Below are 21,868 nucleotides of genomic sequence, written 5' to 3' on the forward strand. Positions count from 1 at the left end.
CTTGTTGTTTGAGAGAAGAGCTTGATTGTGTGTGTGATGATGATGAATGGAAGGCCAATATTCACTCTGTTCTGAGTCTTATTCAAGATATTTATTGTCACATTCACAGTTAACAGACAGTTAACCGTGAATATTCAGCAGCCTGATGGCCTGCAGGTAGAAACTGTCATTCTCGTGGTTCTGGACTCTTCTGGCTCCTGCAGCGTCTGCCTGATGGCACGAGCCAGAAGAGTCTGCTGGGGGGGTGGCCCTGGTGGAGTCTGCTCCTGAGAGAAACTGTGCACTTTCCATACCATACTGGGATCGAGCTGGTAAGGACGCTCTGCATCTGTAGAAGTTGCTGAGAATTTTGGGTGGCATGCCAAATATCCTCAGCGTTTTAGGAAGAAATCCAGTCGCTGCTGGGCCTTTTTAATGTTCGACCAGTTGAGGTCCTCAATGGTGTGAGTTTCCCCAGAGTTCAAAGGCTTTCACCCTTTCTTCCTCTGTCTCACCTTTGTAAAGTAGTGTGTGCTGCACCCTCTCCCTCCTTGGGTCAATAATCATCTCCTTGGTCTTGCCTGCATTCAGTGAGAGATCATTATCCTGACACCATTTTATCACCTTATCAACTCCATATTGCATTTCATGAGAAGTTTTTCGCCAGAAGTTGCTGCTCTGGCGTGGCATTTGAAACACATTATTTGGAGGTTTCCGTGAACAACGGGATCAAAGACGAGCTGACACTGAACTCAACCCTTAAACAGGATATTGAATCGCAAATCTCAAGGATTGCATTTTTTCATCTACGTAACATTTAAAAAATCAGGCACATCTTGTCTCAAAAAGATGCAGAAAAGCTGGTTCACGCGTTTGTTACTTCCAGACTAGATTACTGCAACTCCTTATTATCAGGCTGCTCTAATAAGTCTCTTAAATCCCTCCAGTTGATCCAGAATGCTGCAGCTCGTGTACTCACAAAAACTAAGAAAAGAGATCACATGACTCCTGTATTAGCTGCTCTGCACTGGCTCCCTGTAAAATCAAGAATTACATTTAAAATTCTTCTCCTCACCTACAAAGCCTTAATTGGTGATGCACCATCATATCTTAAGGAGCTTGTAGTACCATATTGCCCCACTAGAGAGCTGCGCTCACTAAATGCGGGGCTACTTGTGGTTCCTAGAGTCCTAAAAAGTAGGATGGGAGCAAGAGCCTTCAGTTATCAAGCTCCTCTTTTATGGAACCAGCTTCCACTTTCAGTCCGGGAGGCAGACACAGTCACCTCATTCAAGAATAGACTTAAGACTTTCCTGTTTGATAGTACTTATAGTTAGGGCTGAATCAGGTTTGCCCTGGTCCAGCCCCTTGATATGCTGCTATAGGCTTATAGGCTGCTGGGGGATGTTTTAGGATACACTGAGCACCTATCTCATCTTCTCTCTCTCCTTATGGATAAATGTACATCTCTCCATTGCACCTTATTAACTCTGCTTCCTCCCCGGAGTCGTTGTGACTTCACGTCTCATAGGGTCCATTGGACCTGGAGGTGTCTGATGCTGGTGAGCCGGCCTCCCATTGGCCCTGCTGATGCCCCGCCCCCTCCTCTCTACCTCCTTCTGTTTCATGGATTGGAGTTCCATTCATACATTGTCATATTCATGTAATGTGTTTATGTAACTCTGTAACTCTGTTCATCTGGTCACATGACATCTATTCATCTGTCCATCCGGGGAGAGGGATCCTCCTCTGTTGCTCTCCTGAAGGTTTCTTCCCTTTTTTCCCTGTCAAAGTTTATTTTTGGGGAGTTTTTCCTGATCCGATGTGAGGTCAAAGGTCAGGGATGTCGTATGTGTACAGATTATAAAGCCCTCTGAGGGGAGTTTGTAATTTGTGATATTGGGCTATACAAAATAAACTGTAACTTTGAATATTAAGAAATAGGTTTGTGATTTAAAGTCATGAGTCTGATAACATTTCTTATGAGAAGCCGATATATATTCAGTAAGCACAAAGGACAATGGTGCCGAATATGTTGTGGCTGTGAGTATGATTAGCAGAAAAACCGCGCCCCTTTTGGCCCTCCCCTCAGCCATAAACAATGTTCACCACATTGCAGTGAACTTCTCCGCTTGGGCTTCTCAAGTCCACGGGATACATGCCTGCATGGCCTGCCGAGGATCCAGGAAGGAAACCTGGCCTCGAGGGTCCAAAGAAACCCTTTCAGAGGCTGAAGGATGTGTCTCCTCCATACAGTTTATGGTCACTACATCTTAAGATGAAAGATATCATGATACATTTCAAAGATAAACTGTCAACTAGAACACTAACACTTTGCTAACATTGATGGAAACAAAAGAGGTGACTGGGTGAATTGATCAAAGGTTAGAATGTTAAATGATTGATGTTTCCCTGATTAGTAACATACAATAAAGCTCATCATCAGAGATGTTTACAATGCAGCCTACGACAGTGTTTCACTGTTTGCTGTCAGAAGGGACGCAGTGAGTCATGTACCACCAACAGACAGCACCCAAACAACGACAACGCTCAAAAGAAACTTTATTCTTCACTTAAATCGTGAATCACAAACCGACAGGTCTACATCGATCACCAGGGGTCGATCACCAGGGATCGATCACCAGGGATCGATCACCAGGGGTCGATCACCAGGGATCGATCACCAGGGGTCGATCACCAGGGGTCGATCACCAGGGATCGATCACCAGGGGTCGATCACCAGGGATCGATCACCAGGGACCAGGGGTCGATCACCAGGGGTCGATCACCAGGGGTCGATCACCAGGGGTCGATCACCAGGGATCTGACCAGGACGGACCAACACTGGGGAATGAGACAAACAGGGTTTAATACACAGGGAAGGTGATTGGACACAGGAGGAACCAATCAGGGACACGGCAGACAATCACAGGGACAGGAAGTGCAGGGAACTTCAAAATAAAACAGGAAACACGACACACAACACCACATCCTGACAGATACAAGATAGGATAAAGAATATGACTTTATTTATGTCAGTCTCCTACTGACATAGTCGGTACATCTTAAAAGTAGGAATGATAAATAGAAAGATAAATGTCTTCTTTATATACTATAATATATATAGTACAGTGCATGTCTAGATACTGTACTGTATTTATATTTCAATTTATGATAAATTTTTGAATGTTCCAATTAAAGTTTTTAATTCAATCATGTGAAAATATTGTGACATGCAGCATGTAGGCTCAAAGCATCATCAGATGGGTTATTCAAAGATGACATCAAATATAAAGAAAGGCTGTCCTTAAAATGATGAAGAAAGATATATACATTTATATTCTACCATAAATATTAATATTACAACTCGTTCTTGGGTTTAATAAAAGGTTTGCGTCCTTCCCTTCACACATTTACACCCATAGGGCCCATTGCACTAGTTACCTAGTTACCTGCTGTCATCAGAGTGAAGACTCAGATAATCTACTTTCATGAGAAGATAACAGTCTTTGATACATATACAATACTTGTGATCAGTCATCACTAAACACCAAAGTCACTAACCTTATTCAATTGTTTACCAGACATGTTCCCCCAAATACACAAACCTGGAATTAATGAACATGAATGGCTGTTCCCAAACTGCCCAAACCTCGTGAGTTATGGGAGTCACAATGCATTCTTCATAATTTATCAGGAAAACCTTTAATATCTTTTTTAGTTTAGCAGCAAAAATCTTGTCTGCCCTAATTTGAGCTCATTGAGTTAAAACCTCCGCCGAGTGCAGGATCCTCTGACTTCTCAGAAGACCTTTTCACCCTGTGAGCTCAGCCAGAAAACCAGAAACAACAACAGGACCGGGTCCAGGTCGGTCCAGCAGCAGGACCAGATGCCAAAACAAAAGGCGTGTGAGGCTGTTCCTCCTCTTTAAGCCTCTTACAGTGGCTGTAAGTCTGTCTGTAAGTCTGCCTGCAGCCGGTCTGCAGCGCTGCCGTTGGCTCTGATCACGATGATTTAATCCCTCGTGGAAAAGGTTAGGTCGTCTTTGGATCTTACAGGTTTGTCATCCTGCCAGCCGCACGCAGGAGACCAACAGGAAACTTGGAAGGCATGGACAAGCTTCTTTTACCGAGCGGCGAGGAGGAAGAGCGCTCTGACCAAAGCTCGCATGCTCCGGGAGAAGCAGAGAGGAAGATGGGGGACCGGGTGAAGACTATCTTCCAGGGGAAGGGGAACCTGGGGAGTAACGTGAGGAGTTACTTGAAGAGCAACGGGCTGCTGACGCTGTCCATCATCGCCGTGGTCACCGGCTGCATGCTGGGCTTCCTGCTGAGGGGAACTCACCTGTCCACACAGGTAGTGTCACGTCTTTAAATGTATAAATAAGGACTCACCCGCTAGGCCTTCAAATTCAAGGTCCCACAAAACTTGTTTTAAATATTTCGTTAATGCTGTCCAATATTCTCAGATGGAACTTAATAAAAGAAACAAGGGAAACTCAAAATGTCGAATGTTTTCAAACATTTTATTCTCAATTTATTTGATATCAAATGTTATTTTCATCATCCCCATCGTCATCATAATTATTATTCTCATTATTAGGATTCATTATCATTAAGATAATAATAAAAACAGTTTTAATTAATTCAGTTTATTTTGTGTAGCCCAAAATCACAAATTCAGAGGGCTTTCCAATCGGTACACACCCTACACCCTCTGTCCCAGACCGGAAAAACTCCCCCAAAAAACCTTTAACGTGCATTGTTCCCTGTAGCTGTTCTACAGTGTATGAATGTAACATGATTGTAAGTCGCTTTGGATAAAAGCGTCAGCTAAATGACATGTAATGTAATGTAATGAGAAACAGAGCAACAGAGGAGGATCCCTCTCCGGATGGACAGAAGCAACAGATGTCATGTGACCAGATGAACAATAGATGTCATGTGACTAGATGAACAATAGATGTCATGTGACCAGATGAACAATAGATGTCATGTGACTAGATGAACAATAGATGTCATGTGACCAGATGAACAATAGATGTCATGTGACCAGATGAACACTAGATGTCATGTGACCAGATGAACACTAGATGTCATGTGACCAGATGAACAATAGATGTCATGTGATCAGATGAACACTAGATGTCATGTGACCAGATGAACAATAGATGTCATGTGATCAGATGAACACTAGATGTCATGTGACCAGATGAACAATAGATGTCATGTGACCAGATGAACAATAGATGTCATGTGACCAGATGAACAATAGATGTCATGTGACCAGATGAACAATAGATGTCATGTGACCAGATGAACACTAGATGTCATGAGACCAGATGAACAATAGATGTCATGTGACCAGATGAACAATAGATGTCATGAGACCAGATGAACAATAGATGTCATGTGACCAGATGAACAATAGATGTCATGTGACCAGATGAACAATAGATGTCATGTGACCAGATGAACAATAGATGTCATGTGTACATCTTGAGCTAATGAAACAGCGTGGTTGACCGTAGCAGCTAAAATAGTTTAGGTTTGCTTATGAGCTCAAACACTGTAGTTCAGGTTAACTAACAAGTCAGTTAAGCAGTTAACACAGTTAGCTGTTTTATTGTATTCAGTAAAACGGTTAAGTTCAGGTTAACAGTTCAGTTTAACCTTACTAGCTTAATTGTGGGCCAGGTTTGGACGCTAACGTCTGTCTGCTGGACGTGGCAACTGTTTGCTAACATGTTAGCTACAACTACTCCAGGAGCGGATGCTTCAAAGTCTTATTTCTGCCAGCTTAGTGACTAAATGTCCAGTGTGGTTAACGTCGGCAGTTAAAACGGATACGTTTACGTTTGAGAAGGCAGTTGTTTGCTCACATGCTAACTCTATAAGATGATGTGTGAACAGCTTGTTCTGCTGCCCCCAAGTGGACAACAAATAACTTATGACTGGTTTACATCTTTAGTCGAGCTACCGTGTCAAAAAGGTTCTTCGAATTTCCAGTTGGTCAGAAGTTTTGACCATTTGTAACGTTTCTTTTTCTTCGAGAGGGTCTTGAACATGCATGTAAACAATGCAGAATTGAAATATTTAGTCAGCATTGCAAATCTTTTAAAAAAAAAGGAAAAGTGTCTCAACTATAGAAGGCAATAAGGATCCATTAGGATCCTATTTTTTTCTCACAGTGTCAGAAATGAGCTTCCATACAAACAGGTTTGTTAGAAAGATTAACTGTAAAAGTTTGCTTACAAGAAAATAATGATAATTTAATTTAAAGATACAATGTTGAGGTTTTCCTTTTTAAATCGATTCTCTGCAGCACCATGTTCTGGTCGACAACAATGTCAGGGAGCATTAACAGCCACAGAGTCCAAATCCACACACACTAATCCCTCCTTTCAATTAAAGTGTCCGTCAGCCTCTCGGTAGTTCTTCTTGTGAGTTAGAGCCAAATGAGGGCCGAGGACTGGAACTGAACGAGGTTAACGATAAAATAACTGAGCTCATGTCCTCTGGGCTTATTGTGGGAACTTTAAGTAACATTAAACTTGGAAGGTTTTAACATATTTACATCTGACGACCTAAAGGCCAACAAAAAGAAAAGCCAATGAAGGATTCAGGTTGTTTAGACCTTCGTAATGAAAGTCATTCAACAACTATATGAGACCTAAAACGATCCATCAGTACATCGCTTAACTATGCTGTGATCAATTAATGTCATTTTACATGCAAAAATGCCAAATGTGTGGATTTACCAGCTTTTATTTGTCTTATATTGGTGGAAGGGTTCTTCATGGGCCCATTAAATATGAGAGCGGATCCCAATCACGGGGCGGATACTCGCTTCTTTTCACTGATGGAATCTGCATGGGTGGAGGTCTCTGCTGTCCGGGGCCCTTAAACTTTAAAATGTAGAGGCGGGACTTCCTGGAATTAAAAGCTTCCAGTTCGAAGGTTTTGGAGACGTCACGAGCTCAGATGAACAGTTTAAACCAGGCACCGAATCTGTGGTTTCTTTGTTTTCCTTTTTTATTCATCTCTTGTTTGTTGTCATGTTCTAAACGTGGATTTAATTAGTTAATTGGTGTATTTCAGAGGTGGAAGAAGTACTCAGATCTCTTACTTAAGTAAAAGTAGTTATACTCAGAGTAGAAATACTTTACAAGTAAATGTATTGCTTTGGGAATTTGACTCAAGTAAAAGTACAAAAGTATTAGCAACATTTATGGAATTGGATTATAATTATTGATGCGTCAGTGTGTTCATCACTTTAATGTACCAACGGATAATAGTGGAGCTCATTTTAGTAACTTTGTATACTGCTGGTTAGCTTTAATTATAAGAATACATGATCATTTATTTGTTTAACATGTTGTAATCATATGAATTAGCAAGATAACTTAATATCATAAAATAGAAATATTCAAGTGAAGTACAAGTACCTCCAAATCTGAGGTAATTAAATAACTTTACACCAAAAGGAGCTTAATATGCCTGAAAGTTTGACCAGGTTAAATGATTTTCTGACAGTGACAGCTGACAGCTCCTCTAGTGAGGTACCAGAGAAGAGGTTATTTTAATGTTCTGTTAGGCCACAACTCCAAAACCTCCACCGTCCTCACAGCCGTCTTCTTGATGCTCAACTGCAATTGTCTCCACATGAATGAGAAGTTCATTGTGCAGTTTTCTGTAACGAGTTGTGAAACTGCATCACAATCTGTGTTTCAAATGTTCTTCATATTTGTAGACGCATACAATAATCAGAAAATATACTGAACATAGCTGGACTTTTTAATTATTATTAATGAGTGAGAAACACCTCACGTCTTATTGGCTGTCTGCAATCAGGTGACATTCGCTGCTCTCCTGCAGGTGTGTGCAGGTGTGTGCAGCGGTCCGCTGCACACACCTGCACACACCTGCACACACCCTGAGCAGACGGACCGTCTACAGCTCAGGGTTTTCTCTTTAGGTTGATAACAAACAAAAAGAAAAAAGACATCAATGAAAGCGTTATTTAACAATAACGATGTTGACAATTGGTCAGGCCAGTCATTCCCATGTAATAAAGAGTTGTAATTCCCAAAATCAGATGAATTCGTTTATGTCTTCTATAATGTGTAACGTATTATATCAGAATCAGAATCAGGAATGTTTACACAAACAAGGACATTTTTTTTGGCGGAAGGTGCAACATTAGACATGACAAACAACAATCAACGCGACAGCAACAGGGCAATGTGTGTATTAACTTAAGTATAAGAAAAAGTGCTCGGACAACAAATAACGTTAAAGTGTTTAGGTGTGTGTTTCAAGTGACATGTGTGTTTAAGTGCATGTTAAAGTGACATGTGTGTGGAGGATGAGGAAGAGGAGGAGGAGAGAGGAAGGAGGAGGAGGAGCCTGAGGAGGGAAGAAGAAGGAGGAGGAGGAGGAGGAGGAGGAGGAGGAGGAGGAGGAGGAGGAGGAAGAGGAAGGAGGGGAAGAAGGAGGAGAGAGGAAGGAGGAGGAAGAGGAGGTAGTCCTGGGGGTGACAGAGTCAGTCAGTGGGGGCCCGGGCTCCATTGATGAGCCCGACAGCCGACGGGAACAAACTTTTGGTGTGTCTTTGTCCTGATGGACCGTTATATGTGTGTACGTTATCTTCTCTTTTATGTCTCAAAGCCATTGTTCTTATATTATATTACGAGTGGATAATACATTGACGTCCCTGTTCTCCCGTGTGCTGTAAAGGATCTTTGAAGAACGTCTTTGTTCTCCACTGAAGGTTCTCAGTACCAGCTTTACAGCTCACGAATAGACGTATCTGCAGGTGTTACTTTCACTTTGCTCTCGTTGATGAAAGAGCCACATGTGTTTATAATATTTCCACAACATCTGTTACTGTGTGGCTGCTTTTTTAATAATAGGCCCGACCTGTAACAACAACCGTAAACTTCATTTCCTCCTCCATTTAAAGTTTGTTTATGAAGACTACACATGATTAGTTCTACAAAGACCACAAAGCATGCGACTAATCAAACAATGACAAAGGCCCCGCTTTTATTTTGAAATGTTCATTGCAGGCAAAGATCTACTTCTCCTTTCCCGGAGAGCTGCTGATGAGGATGCTGAAGATGCTCATCCTTCCTCTCATCACGTCCAGGTAGGTTGACGCTTTTGTGCTCGTCACACACCAGCAGATATATTAAAATAGTCAGGCTTACTTTCCTCAGTCTTCTGTGTGTGTGTGTGTGTGTGTGTGTGTGTGTGTGTGTGTGTGTGTGTGTGTGTGTGTGTGAGTATAGGGGTTATTCTGTATGAGCTTGGTGTTGTTTTCAAGCTGCTGCCTTCACATGTCCGCAGATATTTAATGAACTAAAGGAAAAAGTTAAACAATATAAAGATCTATGCAGGCTGATTTAAACATATTAGCTGTTATATATATATATATATATATATATATATATATATATATATATATATATATATATATACTAATGTATTTTTGTTCTGCTGTTGTTGATGTCTGCTGACGCCCCCAGTCTGAACCCCTTTTCAGCACAATGAAAGCTGTTGTTACGATAGTTCAGAAAGTGACGCTTCATCTTCCTGCAGCATTTTTTTGAACTGATGTCATCTAACAAGATACAACATGTGCATCCAATAGACTTGGATGATGGATTTATTCTTTCTTAGAGCTAGGCTAGCAGTTTCCCCCTGCTTCCGCTGGTTATGCTAAGCTAGGCCAAACATGTCCCGAGCACACAGATGAAACTGACTAACACAAACACAACTAAATGTCCCTTTTAAACCGTTGTTTAAACCCCCCCGTCTGTCTGTTGGTGCAGTTTGATGTCAGGTCTGTCGTCGATGGAGTCGAAGGCGTGCTGTCGGATCGGCGTCCTGACCGTCACCTACTACCTGTGGACCACCTTCATCGCCGTGGTGGTCGGCATCGTACTCGTCCTCATCATCAAACCCGGCGTGGGGACGGATATGGAGAGCCACCGGCTGGGAGGGGGGCCCGTCATGACCTCGGCCGACGCCCTGCTCGACCTCATCAGGTGAGGGATGTGTAGAGGCCATAAAGGGTCAGACCCCGGACTCTCTAGGTCCAGTTATGTGTGTCTCAGTGGACCAGATGCTGGTTTTCTTCTTCATATATTTCGTTTAGTCATTTTGACAGAAGAAAATATGAGGGACGTGTGGTTTATGTGGCTTTTTGCAGCCCTTGCTAGCCTATTCTGAGGAAACGGGTCAGCACAAGAACTACTGCAACCATCCCACCCTTAGCACTGACAACTCTTTCACTCTTTTGTCAAGTGAAAGCACACATTCAGATTTAGAAAGCAGGACTGCCAAACATGGGTGATAATGAATAATAATCTAGTGGGTTTAACCTGACGTCAGTCTTTGATGGTGTGTCTGCTGCGGCTCATTGCAAGGCTGGAGAGGAGGTGCAGTTCAAGTCAATTAGTTGATCATTTAAGTCAATTATCAACAACAAGCTGACGATCACTCTCCAGTGCTTCAGATTTTGTGTTTTTACATCTCAGTGAACTGAATCTCTGTGTGTTTTACAGTCGCTCGAACAAAACAAGACATTTAAAGACTCTTTCGATCTTTTTGGACTCTTGAGAGACTTTCTTGACCACATGTTTCATTATTTTCTGACACCTTATTGAAAATAATCGATCAGTTGACAGAATCACTGTGTCCAACAGTCCGCTGCCAGTCAGCTGCGCAACAAATCGTAGAAAACATAACAAACACACACGCATCAATCCAATTACAGATGGGGCTGATTAGTATATTTTTAGTAATCCTGCTGGGGATGAGTGACAGATTAGCACAGTCAGCGGCGATGCATAGCAATGATCTCTGCTGCGGCACGTTGGTGGACTCCTCACGTTGACCTCTGTCTCTGACCTCCCATTGAAGGTCAAGTGGTCTACGCAGCCGTTTCCTGTTTGACTCTTTGTTCCTCCACAGAAACATGGTTCCCTCTAATCTGATCGAGGCCACATTTCAGCAGGTAACCCACAGCCAGAATAAATAACCTTTCTGAACTTAAGATGAAACTTCTTGTAACACTGTCCCCTCTCCTCCCCCCCCCCCCCAGTACAAAACGGACCTGATTCCCATCCTCAAAGTCCCGGCCAGAACCGTCCGACCCAACTTTGTCTACGTCTTCCCCGACGAGAGCGACCCCAAAGGTCGGACGGTGTACCTGGAGCTGACTCCGCCTCCGGATATCACGTACAAGACAAGTCCGGGCAGCAGCCAACAGATGAACGTCCTGGGCATCGTCATCTTCTCCGCCACCATGGGTGAGCAGGACGAAGTCCACGGGTCGACACTCCGTTAAGTCCTGATGTTCGCCGCGCTGACGTTTTTATGGCGTTCCAATTGCTTCTTCTGTTTTCTGCTTGCTGTACTTTTATGGATGTTAAACAGATCAGAGGGGGAATGTCCTTGTTTGGCCTCACTACTGTTGGACAGTTTGGGATCAGCTGTTATACAGAGGTGGTTCTTCTTCCCTTCAATAGTGGCTACTCTGATAGAGATGACGAAAAGTGTATACTCCAGACAACAAATGTTTTATTGACTTTTGAAATGATTAAATAATGACTGCTGATTGCTTCTGTTACTCATCTGCTGGTCTTTGTGTCTTTCAGTTGTCAGTCTGGTTGTACTAAACTCAATAATATCTGTTAGCAAAGAGGACTTTCTACAAACTCAAAAGCATAAAACACTATTCAGACTTATAGAGTCTTCTTCTCAGACATTTCACTGGACACAATGGAGCTTCAGTGGCAGGAGACGTTTCTGTTGCTGCTCATAATAATGTGCACACTGTTTCGTTGCAGGCTTGTTGCTAGGCAGGATGGGAGAGCGAGGAGCTCCCCTGATCAGTGTGTGCCAGTGCATCAACGAGTGCGTCATGAAGATTATCAATGCTGCTGTCTGGTGAGAAGAAGACTCTGAATGTACAGCACATATGTTGAGACGACACTGGTCCGCTTTCAAATGTGACAGCAGAAAACACAGAAAAGCAATGTTGTCTGGTTTCATTGTCAGAAGTCAGTCGCTAACGCTGCTACATTCTCTGGTTGGTTTTCCTCCTTTAAAAGGTTATTTTGGGCAAAGCAGCCTCACAGAGAGCCTTGAGAGGAAGCGTTGTCTTTTCCTGGTTTTAAAGTCTGCTTTACAGGAAAGTGATGTCATTTTCTTTTTTATTATTTGCCTTTACCCACTTAGTCATTATATCCACATTACTGATGATTATTCAGCAACAATATCAGGGTCTAAATATATCGTGAAAGCATCTGCAAGTCAAGCTTACAATGTTGTCATAATTATCAATGTAGCTGTATTTGATAAACAATATTGTGATATCTGATTTCTTAATTGTTTTTTCATATTGCCCTTACGCCTGGTCGTCACTATTTACTATGTACGACGTCCAGAGGCAGTTTATACTATTAATGCCCATAATAAATACCACATGAACCAATATCCTCCTATGAATCGCCACCTTAACGTGGTGGAGGAGTTTGAGTGGCTCAGTGATCCTGGGAGCTATGTTGTCCGGGGCGTCAGCCCCTGGTAGGGTCTCCCAAGGCAAACAGGTCTCGGGGGAGAGCCCAGACTAAGAGCGGTTCAACAAACCCTGATGATAAGCAGCCCACGGACTGAAGCTACCTTGCCCGGACAAGGGAAACCGGGGCACCCTCCCGGAGCCAGACCCAGGAGGGGAGCTCGTCGGCGAGCGTCTGGTGGCCGGGCTTTCGCCCATGGGGCCCGGTCGGGCTCAGCCCGAAAGAACAACATGGAGCAGCAGTCACCCTGTGGACCCACCACCCGCAGGGAGAATTATCGGGGTCGGGTGCTATGTAGACCGGGCGGCGGGCCAGGCGGGAGACCTGGGCGGGCCGATCGCCGGCAGCATAGACTAGCTCTAGGGACGTGGAACGTCACCTCACTAGCGGGGAAAGAGCCGGAGCTGGTGCAGGAGGTGGAGCGGTACCAGCTAGATATAGTTGGGCTCACCTCCACGCACAGCATGGGCTCTGGAACCAAGCTCCTGGAGAAGGGTTGGACCTTGTCCTTTTCTGGAGTTGCCCAGGGTGAGAGGCGCCGGGCGGGAGTGGGGATACTCACGAGGCCCCGGCTGAGCGCCGCTGTGTTGGAGTTTTCCCCGGGGAACGAGAGGGTCGCCTCCCTGCGCCTATGGGTTGCGGGGAGTAAGGCTCTGACTGTTGTTTGTGCTTATGCACCGAACAGCATTTCGGAGTATCCGGCCTTCTTGGAGTCGGTGGGAGGGGTCCTGGAAAGGGCGCCGCCTGCCGACTCCATAGTTCTCCTGAGAGACTTCAACGCTCACGTGGGCAATGACAGAGAAACCTGGCGGGGCGTGATTGGGAGGAACGGCTTGCCCGATCTGAACCCGAATGGTGTTTTGTTGTTGGACTTCTGTGCTAGCCACAGTTTGTCCATAACGAACACCATGTTCGAACATAAGGTGGCTCATAAGTGTACCTGGTACCAGAACACCTTAGGCCGGAGATCAATGATCGACTTTGTAATCGTATCATCTGATCTGCGGCCGTATGTCTTGGACACTCGGGTGAAGAGAGGAGCAGAGCTGTCAACTGATCACCACCTGGTGGTGAGTTGGATCAGATGGCGGGGGACTCGGCTAGAGAGACCTGGCAAGCCCAAACGTGTAGTGAGGGTGAACTGGGAACGTCTGGCAGAGGATCCTGTCCGGGAGGTCTTCAACTCCCACCTCCGGAAGAACTTCTCACAAATCCCGAGGGAGGCTGGGGACATGGAATCCGAGTGGACCTTGTTCAAAGCCTCTATTGTGGACGCGGCTGCTCGGGGCTGTGGCCGGAAGGTCATCGGTGCCTGTCGTGGCGGCAACCCTAGAACCCGGTGGTGGACACCGGGGGTGAGGGTAGCCGTCAAACTGAAGAAGGAGGCCTTTCGGGCCTGGCTGGCCCAGGGGTCTCCTGAAGCAGCTGACGGGTACCGGCGGGCCAAAAGGGCTGCAGCGACGATGGTCGCGGAGGCTAAAACTCGGGCATGGGAGGAGTTCGGGGAGGCCATGGAGAAGGACTTTCGGTTGGCCTCAAGGAAGTTCTGGCAAACCATCCGACGGCTCAGGAAGGGAAAGCAGGGTCTACCCCAGGCTGTTCTCAGCAGGGGGGGGAAACTGCTGACCCGGACTGGGGACATCGTCGGGCGGTGGAAAGAGCACTTTGAGGAACTCCTAAACCCGGCCAACATTTCCCCCGGAGAGGGGGCAGCGCCGGAAGACTTTGGGGTGGATTCACCCATATCCCTGGCAGAGGTCGCTAAGGTAGTCAAAAAGCTCCTTGGTGGCAAGGCGCCAGGGGTGGATGAGATCCGCCCTGAGATGCTGAAAGCGCTGGACATTGTTGGGCTGTCTTGGTTGACACGCCTTTTCTGTGTCGCATGGGGGTCGGGAACAGTGCCCATGGACTGGCAGACCGGGGTGGTGGTTCCCATCTTCAAGAAGGGGGACCGGAGAGTGTGCTCGAACTATCGTGGTATCACACTGCTCAGCCTCCCGGGAAAAGCTTATGCCAGGGTGCTGGAGAGGAGGCTCCGACCGCTTGTTGAACCTCAGATTCAGGACGAACAGTGCGGATTCCGTCCCGGTCGTGGACCAGTGGACCAGCTCTTTACCCTCGCAAGATTACTGGAGGGGTCCTGGGAGTTTGCCCAACCAGTTTACATGTGCTTTGCAGACCTGGAGAAGGCTTTTGACCGGGTCCCTCTGGGGTTTTTGTGGGGGGTGCTGCGGGAGTATGGGGTGCCGGACCCGTTGGCACGGGCCATCCGGTCTCTGTACGCCTGCAGTAGGAGCTGTGTTCGTCTCCTCGGTAGTAAGTCAGACACGTTCCCGGTGGGTGTTGGCCTCCGCCAGGGCTGCCCTTTATCACCGGTCCTGTTCGTGACCTTCATGGACAGGATATCTAGGCGCAGCCAGGGGGCGGAGAGGATCCGGTTCGGGAGTCTCGGGATCGCCTCTCTGCTGTTTGCGGATGATGTGGTCCTGTTTGCCTCCTCGGACCGTGAACTCCAGCATTCACTGGGGCATTTTGCAGCCGAGTGCGAAGCGGCAGGGATGAGAGTTAGCACCTCCAAATCTGAGGCCATGGTGCTCTGCCGGAAACCGGCGGATTGCTCCCTCCAGGTGGGGGATCTCGGATACAAGCGGCCGAAATGAGCTTCCTCCGTAGGGTGGCCGGGCTCAGCCTTAGAGATAGGGTAAGGAGCTCGGACATCAGGGGGGAGCTTGGAGTCGAGTCGCTGCTCCTTCGTGTCGAAAGGAGTCAGCTGAGGTGGTTCGGGCATCTAGTCAGGATGCCTCCTGGACGCCTCCCATTAGAGGTTTTCCGGGCACGTCCAACTGGTAGGAGGCCCCGGGGAAGACCGAGGACACGCTGGAGGGATTATATCTCCCGGCTGGCCTTGGAACGCCTCGGGATCCCCCAGAATGAGCTGGAAAGTGCTGCGGGTGAGAGGGAAGCCTGGGTCGGCCTGCTGAACCTGCTGCCACCGCGACCCGACCCCGGATAAGCGGGTGATAATGGATGGATGGATGGATGGATGAACCAATATGCAGATATGAAAGCGCCCTATAAATAAGAAACATTCAAACTCAACATGAAGTATACAACGTTATTTTGAACACATCCTGATTTCGGTGAAAGATTTTGTGGATCTGACCTGATGACCTGTCAGGTGGTCAGGTTGGGAGAACATGGCTGAAACCTCCTGCTGCTGCAGCACATGCCCAGATTAAAGACGGCAGCAGAGCCCACACCAGGATTATTGACCAGATACGGATACAGTTCTGACGTCTGAGTCCTTCAGGGTTTAGACCAGCAGACTCTTAACACACAACAGTACTCACATTATGCAATATTTCACAAGCTTTGTTCATGGGTGTTTAGTTATAGCAATCATTCGTGTTTGAAGCACCACCTGTTGAACATTCAGGAGCTGATTCGGAGAAACTACTTCAGCTCTTAAGTCGCTAAAACACGTTATTGTAATAATGACAGCTTAGAGGAGTTTAGAGAAGCTTAGATGAGACTAGCATACACATGCTAGAAATCACAGATTCCTGAGAAGAATCTCAGGTGTTTAACCCTCTCATCAGTTTAGTTTAATAGATGTTTAACTGTTATGTAAATATGTAAAAGTAAATTATACATTTTAAGATTTAAGTTTAAGTTGTAGACCCTTCACGCTACACACACACAGAACATACATACACACACACATATATATATATATATATATATATATATACTAACTAAATTAGAACCTTTTCCTGCACCGGATTTCCAGCTCATCTTTCATTTCAAGAAGCTGCCAAAACACTGTAAAAAAACTACAGTCTGCAAATGTGTGGTTATCATGAAACCAGATATAATCTCGGGTTGGTTGTCATGCCTCCTCCGGCTTTGTATTTACAACTTCACTCTCCTCTTCCATGTCTGCTTAAATGCCGTTGCCTACTAAAGCAGCTGGATCTGACAGATAATAAGAGAATAACTACCCCGGTGGAAACGGTATCTCTTCCGGAGGACATATCACCACCCAGCCCTAGTTCCATGCCATTTCTTCATTGTGGTTCATTTATTTTCTCTGCAGAATCATGATAAGACTGTGTGGTTCTTGATACCCGTGGTCCCCAAGGCGATGTCTTAGCGAAGTAAACCTCATGACCAATAAATACTAAAATAATCCCTGGGATCCCGTGACAAATGGAAAACTAGGGACTGGATTACCTTGAAATCTGAGTTGTATACTCATGATCCCCAGAGGATGATTACCATGAAATTCACAGAACATATTCCGGATGCCCAGAGGATGAACTTTATCGATTGTAATGACTCCTGGACCTTTCCTCTCGTGTCACCCTAAGGACACTTCTACTAAGACTCTAAGAATAGTAATAATGTTTGCCATGCCCTCTCAGGTACTTTCCGTTTGGGATCATCTTCCTGGTGGCAGGGAAGATCCTGGACATGCATGATCCGAGCACGCTGGGGAAGAAGCTGGGCTGGTACGGCATCACCGTGCTCGCTGGCCTCTTCGTCCATGGACTCATCCTCCTCCCTTTCTTTTACTTCGTCCTGACCAAGAAGAACCCCTTCACCTACATCCGTGGGCTGCTCCAGGCCATGGTGATCGCCCTGGCTACCTCTTCCAGGTCAGAGTCCAGGACAGTCATGCTTCTAACCCGCCAGTCTGTGGATGCTTTCATTTTTATTAAAGTTTTATTTGAATGCTGTCTTTTCTTAGCTCTGCCACGCTGCCCATCACCATGAAGTGTTTGTTGGAAAACTGCAATGTTGACCGGCAGATCGCCCGCTTCGTCCTCCCTGTGGGCGCCACCATCAACATGGACGGCACAGCGCTGTATGAGGCCGTGGCGGCCATTTTTATTGCTCAGGTTAATGACTATGAGCTGGACTTTGGCCAGTTGGTCACCATCAGGTAAACCAACAAAGACATGTTTTAACTGTCAATTCACGAGGTTTGAGAAAAGAGATATGAAAGGCAAGAAGACCTAAACGTTATCTTTCCAAATGGACACAATATGTAAATGTTTATTATAATGTATCTACTTTTGCAGGCATCCCGCAAGAGCTTATACATTTAGTTTTTTTGCATGGTAACAATTTCAATTTTGTCCTAACAAAAGTATGTTGGGGAAAACACGCCTGCTGGTAGAATGTAGCCATATGCTGATGATACAGTCATGCTTGTAATTGATTTTACAAAACCACTCTGTTTAACTCACTAGGCCTTTAAGTTTTGATTGGATTAATCTCTGATGGTAAATTCTACTCTTTCTTCTGTTTTCCTCACGCAGCATCACGGCTACAGCCGCCAGCATCGGTGCGGCGGGTATCCCTCAGGCCGGTCTGGTTACCATGGTGATCGTACTGACATCAGTGGGCCTGCCGCCAGATGACATCACACTCATCGTGGCCATCGACTGGATTCTGTAAGTTTACAGATTTACATTTAGTGTAGATGTATTTATGCTTGCATGCATTCATTTTCAATTTCCGTTAACTGAATCTCATAAATTTGATCAAATCAATGAGTAAATTAGAAAGGACAACTGTATTCAAAGTTTCCCTTCTCATTTTTCAATTTATATATATATATATATATATATATATATATATATATATATATATATATATATAATAAAACATTGACTTTAAGTCCACTGTATGAAATAATTGCTTTAAGGATAATCTTATTTTTAACTTATATTATATATATAAATAAATAAGTAAGAATAAAATAATTTATTGGTACTTAGATGGTAATTTATCCTTCATATCTGTGTTTCCAGCAAGTATTTGCTGGAGTTCCATTGCTTCATACCAGGAAAGAGGCAGAGGAAAGCTTTAAAATGAATGGATATACCAATGTACTGATTTTCAACATAGTAAATACATAATAAAAGTGGGGGAATCTAAACTAATAAGCGGGTGGGACTCTCTCATTATATTTCTTTACTTTCGACAGCTGCCAATCATCCCAGTCAACAAAACAAAGGATGTGAATAAAGTCTAAAACACTTCCGATACTGCCCAGAGACTCGGTTTCATGGCGTTTCCTCCTCATTGTTTCTGCAGCGACAGGTTTCGGACCATGATCAACGTTCTGGGGGACGCTCTGGCAGCCGGAATCATCGCCCACCTCTGTCAGAAAGATTTCCCCCTTAGTGGAGCAGGAAAGGTACAAAAAACTAAAACATTATCTGCAATTTAGACGCAAATTGTAATTGGTAATTTAGTTTTGACCTTACGTTGTCAAACTTTGACATCAAATTTCTCCGAATCCCCATTCATATATTTGTCATTGATAACTTGTTGTATTCCCCGACTTGACTAAACCCAACATAAAATATAAATATATGAGAACATTTATTAAAAACAATAATTATTTTTTGTTTACTAATCGTTATTTCAGGTGCATGCTTTCTATACAAAGAAACAAACAATGTCCTATTCGAGGTGATGGATACCCAAAGGCTGTTATACACGGATGTTCAGAAACTGAAGTTTTCAAACATCTGCACCTTTTTAAAAGGCTTTTTCAAACATCTCAGTTTGGTGACCTTAAACAGAGTTGCCGAACTTAAAAGGAAAATATTAGATATTCCAAAATATCCATATGGGAATCTAATGTGTGTTTTTGTTTGTGATTCCTCTCCAGCCCGGACCGTCGTACGGGACGCAGACTCCTCACGTTCACAACAACTCTCACAGCGTGGACGTGCCAATGACAGAGTTCCACACACACACAGACTGTATGTTCGAGACGATGGGCGAGCCAGCGGCCGGCAGCCATGCACACACCGTTTACTACAACATCTGTCAGGTGTGATTGGACCGGCCTGTGCAGCTCGCCTCAAGACGCCACAGAGTCTGGTGAAGATCTCACCTCATGTGAAAGGAAGACCGTCGTAACAAAGCACGATTCTTCTTGTTTTGAGCAGCAGAAGCTGCTTTTAGTTCACTTTAGGTGACAGGAACAGTGGTTTAATTGGCCAAAAGTGGATTGGAGCTAAATTTGGAGCTTTGTTCTCATGCTCACTGATGAAAGAGAAAACAATATCTCAATGGATAAAAGGAACATGGCTCCATTTAATGGAAACTAGCCATCAAGTTGGCCTGAATTTAAAAAGTGGAAAGGTTGCTTAATATTGAGCAGTCTAATCTGCACCAGAGGATTATGGGTACATGACAAGTTGGGTATCACACCGTAATACCTCTTGGGTACTGACCGAAAATGGAATATGGGGGGTGGAAGACGGAACGCTACGTTTCATTAGCTTGACCATGTGCTTTGGGTAGTGACCGATAGAATGAGATTGCTGACACTAGCAGCCAAAACGTGTTCCCATCATAGGGTCACGAAAGCCCTGTTCGAAACCAGACGGAGAGCTCGGGGGAGCCAGTTGAGTTTGTTGCTTTTAGATTATTTCAAGCACGTCCAACTGGGAGGAGGCTCCGGGGAGGCCTAGAACACGGCGGATGGCTTTTACATCCCGTCAGACCTAGGCACTTCTTGGGATTCTCCAACAGGAGCTGTGAGACATCTGGACTACCGTGACCCAGACCCTTGCTGTTTATTTGCTCGACTGTACCCTGAACAAAAGGTCCTGATCCTATATTTTAGGTGGAGAGGTGGATTAGTACCTGGATTAATTGTCAGAGCTTTTTAACTGCTTGTCATCTTTTCTTGGATTTACCAGAACAAATCCACTTCTAGGTTGAGATGAAGATATCTTAAGAAACCACGTTGGATCACTTTGGATTGGCAATTTGAAATACACTGCGATTGACCTAAGAACAAAGCTGATAAGCTTGGATCGCTCTTTCATCTGGGACCCTCCAAAGTGACGAACGTCTTCGTGCTGCTATTTTTTCCTTATGTTCACAACTCTCAGGAATTTCAACGAACCTTTGGCTGAACTGTGTATTTGATTGTCGGGTGGTCACTGCTGCCTGCGCTCAGACTTGGTTGAAATGTTAAAGGGGAATCCGTCCAATCCGACGGCTCAATCAAACCAAGTGCTCTTCATCATGCTGACTCAACCTCTTCTTCAGTCTTGTTTGTATTTGATAGCATGCTGGCATGCGTTCTAACTGGCTTCACTTGAAGCCGCATTATTTTCTCCTGTTGTTGTTGCAAAGTATTGTACAAAGTGCTAAAGGGATTAAGGGAATTTTACCCGAGTCAGCTGCAGCGAACAGATGCTCGTTTGGGTTTAGTTACTACTCAACCACTTACTTGTGTTACCTTGAGTTGTATACACGTGATATACCTACGTCTGAGATCGAGAGACATTGAGGTAACTAAATGTTCACAGATTATTTAATTGATGTAAAATTGGATTTACTAGCGTTTAAAAACTGAAACCATGAAGTAAAAAAGCTGATGGTTCAGAAGATAGTCAGGATAAACTAAATACATGTAAAGGATTTTTTTAGTTAAGTGGCTAAAACATGGAAGACACATTCCTTTAAAATGACTTGAGATTTTTTTTGTGAAAACATAGAGTTGCCTTAATTTGACCGTTGACCCGTCGTTTTAATCTACAAACCTCAATGTTCATCTGCCAACGCACACCAACAAACTGCAGCATTTTCAACTGTTACCAAATCAAACCATTATATCTCATCAAACCAATATGTAGCCTACATACTTCATTTGTTGGTGTTTTTTTAATATGAAATATGCAAGTGTTTTTGGACTTTGTGTAATTTATATTAATTTGTATTTTACAAATAAATATGCTAATACTAATATACTTAATAGTCTCTTCCATACAGTGATAGTGAAATGTTAGTGTAGGCGACTTGTAGGGACAGAACCAGGCGGAATCCTCTGGTTCTGCCGAGTGAAGCCAATGTGACTTAGAACCTGCATTCTCTCTACTGACCATCAGGGGGCAAAACAAGTCTGGTTGTATAGAAGTCTTTGAGAAAATGACCCTAAGCTTACTTGATTTATTTCCTCAGTAAACATTGTAAACATTAGTTTTTGGTCTCAATCTCTAGTTTCAAGTCTTCTTTAATACAGCATGATGTTCATTTAGTAAATGATGGTCATTTAGAGTCAAACAGACCATAAAACAGAGGATGCTTTAAGGCGGGGCTACAAGGTGATTGACAGGTCACTGACGGCCATTCACGGCATCTCTACGTCACTCCTCCGCATTCCAAATGCGATAACCTCCAGTCATTGGTTGCAAAATAAACAACCTGTCGACGGCTGTAATCCAAGATGGCGACGGCGCAATTGTGGAACTCGAGGCTTCA

The 21,868-nt window shown here is 44.5% G+C and overlaps 1 protein-coding gene across 1 annotated transcript; it reads left to right on the forward strand.

The window, feature by feature from the left end:
- Nucleotides 1-3,602: 3,602 nt before the first annotated feature.
- LOC117729323 (excitatory amino acid transporter 5-like) lies at nucleotides 3,603-20,191 on the forward strand. The gene is made up of 12 exons (XM_034530297.1): nucleotides 3,603-3,634; nucleotides 4,038-4,335; nucleotides 9,050-9,129; nucleotides 9,815-10,030; nucleotides 10,959-11,001; nucleotides 11,089-11,296; nucleotides 11,837-11,936; nucleotides 16,993-17,226; nucleotides 17,319-17,513; nucleotides 17,893-18,027; nucleotides 18,674-18,776; nucleotides 19,257-20,191. Exons 1-12 carry the CDS (start codon nucleotides 3,603-3,605, stop codon nucleotides 19,425-19,427), a joined length of 1,815 nt encoding a protein of 604 aa, XP_034386188.1. The 3' UTR covers nucleotides 19,428-20,191.
- The last annotated feature ends 1,677 nt before the right edge of the window (nucleotides 20,192-21,868 follow it).

Source organism: Cyclopterus lumpus, chromosome 4 (assembly GCF_009769545.1).
Source record: "Cyclopterus lumpus isolate fCycLum1 chromosome 4, fCycLum1.pri, whole genome shotgun sequence".
Taxonomy (NCBI): domain Eukaryota; kingdom Metazoa; phylum Chordata; class Actinopteri; order Perciformes; family Cyclopteridae; genus Cyclopterus; species Cyclopterus lumpus.

What these genes read in the sequence shown, in the direction of transcription:
- LOC117729323 (XM_034530297.1), top strand. Translation starts at nt 3,603, where the DNA reads ATGAATGGCTGTTCCCAAACTGCCCAAACCTC. An exon ending in CATCTTCTCCGCCACCATGG is followed by an intron (nt 11,297 to 11,836) that starts GTGAGCAGGACG and finishes GTTTCGTTGCAG; the next exon opens with GCTTGTTGCTAGGCAGGATG. An exon ending in CCCTTAGTGGAGCAGGAAAG is followed by an intron (nt 18,777 to 19,256) that starts GTACAAAAAACT and finishes ATTCCTCTCCAG; the next exon opens with CCCGGACCGTCGTACGGGAC.